General features: G+C 39.1%; 1 protein-coding gene across 1 annotated transcript in view; it reads right to left on the minus strand.

The window, feature by feature from the left end:
• Positions 1-2,277, minus strand: part of LOC102733321 (tRNA methyltransferase 10 homolog C-like) — a 5,350-nt gene extending 3,073 nt beyond the window's left edge. The window contains 1 exon segment of the mRNA XM_031034723.2: positions 2,215-2,277. Coding sequence (XP_030890583.2) covers positions 2,215-2,277 — 63 coding nt within the window.
• Between the last annotated feature and the right edge of the window lie 824 nt (positions 2,278-3,101).

Raw genomic sequence — 3,101 nt, forward strand, 5'->3', positions numbered from 1 at the left:
AAAAAAAGAAAGAAATGGGTGTGCCCACTGTCATTAGATCCACCTCACATGTCTGTCTAGCATAAATACCTGTCTTAGAGGAGAAGCAAGAGGCACGATAGAAACCTCTGTGATTTCTGAGCTACAGTCTTGTTGGTGAAACTAATAAGATAACATCCTCTCTGAATTCCTTTGAGGAAGAAGTGAAAAAAAAATGCTGGAGATACATTAAACAGGAGATGCCCCCATGGAACTTCATCAATTCTACCCAGGAGTTCAGAGGTGAATAGAAAGGTAGAGAACTTGGGATTGGAGATTTTGCCTTTTCTCTAGTCTCCTTCCTTGATATTAATTCATCAGCCATATGGAACTCTCAGCCAGGAAGGCATGAACACAATCAACTAGCCTAAATAGGAATTTTACTCTACAAATACATGTAAGTAAGCAAAATTTAAACACAAAGTTTATTACAACACCTCTACTTAGGAATTCTTTATATTTTGGGTTATTTTGTTGCCTTTCCTAACTTCCTATCTTGTGTGACTTAACTATTATTATCCCTCTACATCCAGTCCAAGAATTAAACATTTTGTAGAATACACGTGTGGCAGAGTTTGTTGGCTCCTCAATAGACCACCCTTCTTCCCTATGAACAGGACCTCTAGCTAAAAAGTAGTCTGAGCAGAAGGAGTCCCCAACCACAGTTCATGAGGATGAATCATAACTGGTCTATGTAAGTCATGGAGGTTTCATTTGATTTGCCAGTAATTACTTTGGACTCAGCACAAGAAATGGATTCAGTCCATTTCTGACTAATGACATTCAAGAGAGAGTTTGAGGAAGAGCTTCCTTTCTGAGAAGAAAAAGAGCTGTCTTCTTTGTTAGGATACTGATGTGAGGGTATCTCCATGAGATGACAAGGGTAAGAACTAAAGGAAACAGCTGAGGATAGAAGAATGGAAGGATAACAAGACCCTGGGGGTTTTGGTCGTATCTTTAAGCTGTTGAACCAATATCTTCGACTACCCACATTCGACTTCTTGCTTGGGGAACAAAACAAACCCCTGTTTGTTGAAGACATCATTGGTTAGGTTTCCAGTTATATGCAGCTTAACATGTTTCTGACAGTATGAAGTATATATTTCAAAATTATTTCCAGGCTGACTTCATTTGAAGTCCAAAAGCAATAGCCACATTGCCAGGGTATATGCCCTATGGAACTGGGCAACATCTTTCCACTAATCAGAGAAAGTGAAGTGTGAGCCTTCTCTTAGAATCCAAAAATAGGGTTCTAGGTAGTTTTTGCCATAAGTATCTTTGCCACAAGGATTTTTGCCACATACGTTTTCACTGTATAACTAAATGGTCGTAAGACGGTTTTTCTGTAGAAAAAGGTACTTGATGTGAAAATTATGGCAAAAATGGTTCCATTTTAAAAGAATGTGGATATTCATTAATCATGAGGTAAAAACAATTTCCATTTCACTCAGTCCCCCATGAGGATTTTCAAACTTTTCAACATGGTAAACTCACACATCACTGCAGAGGTTTGTATTCATTTCATTCTACAACTTTAGAAATTGTCTTAAGTTTGTCTTCCAGCTCTTCAGTAATTTAATTTCTAAGATCTTCTTTCTCTTTGTTTTTATCTCTTCCTTTCTTTTTCTTTTTTTTTTTTTCACCTTGGTTCTTCCCAGATCTAAAGTGTTTTAAAAGTTATTTTCTCTCTGTTCATTAAAGCATTCTTGTTTCTCCCATGGTGAGGTTTTAAACTCAGAGAGTTGGTGCTCCTTCTCCTCTTTTGTTAATGACCTTGGGTATATATTTTTATTTAAGAACGAGTGAGTCCAAGAATAGCTAGAACAGGTTTCTTCTGCTGCTTACTAAGGTATTTTTTATTCTCCATTGGTCGTTCCCTACGAGAATTATAACAAGTTCAAAGCATGTAAGTGTCCACTAGAAGGTTGAATTTAGAGTTTTAGCTGTCAGAGGGCAGGCCCTTCAAAAGCCTGAAGGAAGAGGTCTTTATTCTGGAGCATCTACACTAAGTGCTAGAAGCCTAAGCTCTCTACAGGCAGTTCCTTCCACTTCTTTAGAGCACAATTCTCTCCTTTTTTGCTTTAGGGTAAACACTGTGTTCCAGTCACTCTGCATGTGGAGACTGGGGAGGAACGGGGCAAAGACATTCGAATTATCCCACACAAACACACACGTTGTGTTAACCCCGCGGCTCACTTTTGCCTCTTGAGCTTCCACTGCTTCTGACCCCAGAATCTGCCCAGATTCCACCTTGTACATTGACTCCTGTTCCTTCCAGCTCTTCAGCGTGTACTCCGGGCTATGATTCCACCACTAATTTTTATCAGTCCACAGCAACCTCCATTCACTTTCCATCTCCCAGAACTTTGCTGAAATCCCTGTGTCTGGAACATTCCCTTCCATTTCTCTTCACTATACTGAGTTTACTCTTCCTTTTACTTCTAACTTCTCTTTTAGTGGGGCCTCAGGCAAGATAGAAGGTATACCTATTATCAGCCCACAATTTCTCCCATAATTCTCTTATTTTAAGTGTCATTCATTTCTCCTATCTTCTTACTTTACTTTCTTACTGGAAGTTCCCTCCAGATGCCCTGCTTCAACCCTAATCTATAGGGTTCCTCTGTCTTCTTCCTTCTGCTCGATTCTCCTGCTTCTTTATTACAGAAGCTCAAAATAATCACTTTTGCAATATTACGGGTTTTTTCTGAGGGTGGGAGGAAATATTCAGAGGAAGAAACTGAGAATGAAGCATTAAAGCCAGAGTACTCTTTAGCCATCAGGGAAAAGACAAGGGCTGGTAACACTCATATATTATTAATTTTTACCCTATTACACCTATGTTCTTTCCTGCCTTCCTTCGTTAGTTTATACGATCCTTGAAATACTTGTATACGATTGCAAACCCGGAACACTGAAGATAAATAATATACACATAAGGAGAAAATGAATTATAGTGTTTACCTGATACAACTATAAAATTACATCTGACGGGTAAAGCAATTGGTGTGATGGAACATAGGTTTCAGGCGGCGGAGCCAGGGCAATGATTAGCTGAGAGGGATACCGAAGGCTCTCAAGACACA

The sequence above is a fragment of the Leptonychotes weddellii genome, chromosome 7 (genome assembly GCF_054177405.1).
Source record: "Leptonychotes weddellii isolate Sample4059 chromosome 7, ASM5417740v2, whole genome shotgun sequence".
Classification (NCBI taxonomy): domain Eukaryota; kingdom Metazoa; phylum Chordata; class Mammalia; order Carnivora; family Phocidae; genus Leptonychotes; species Leptonychotes weddellii.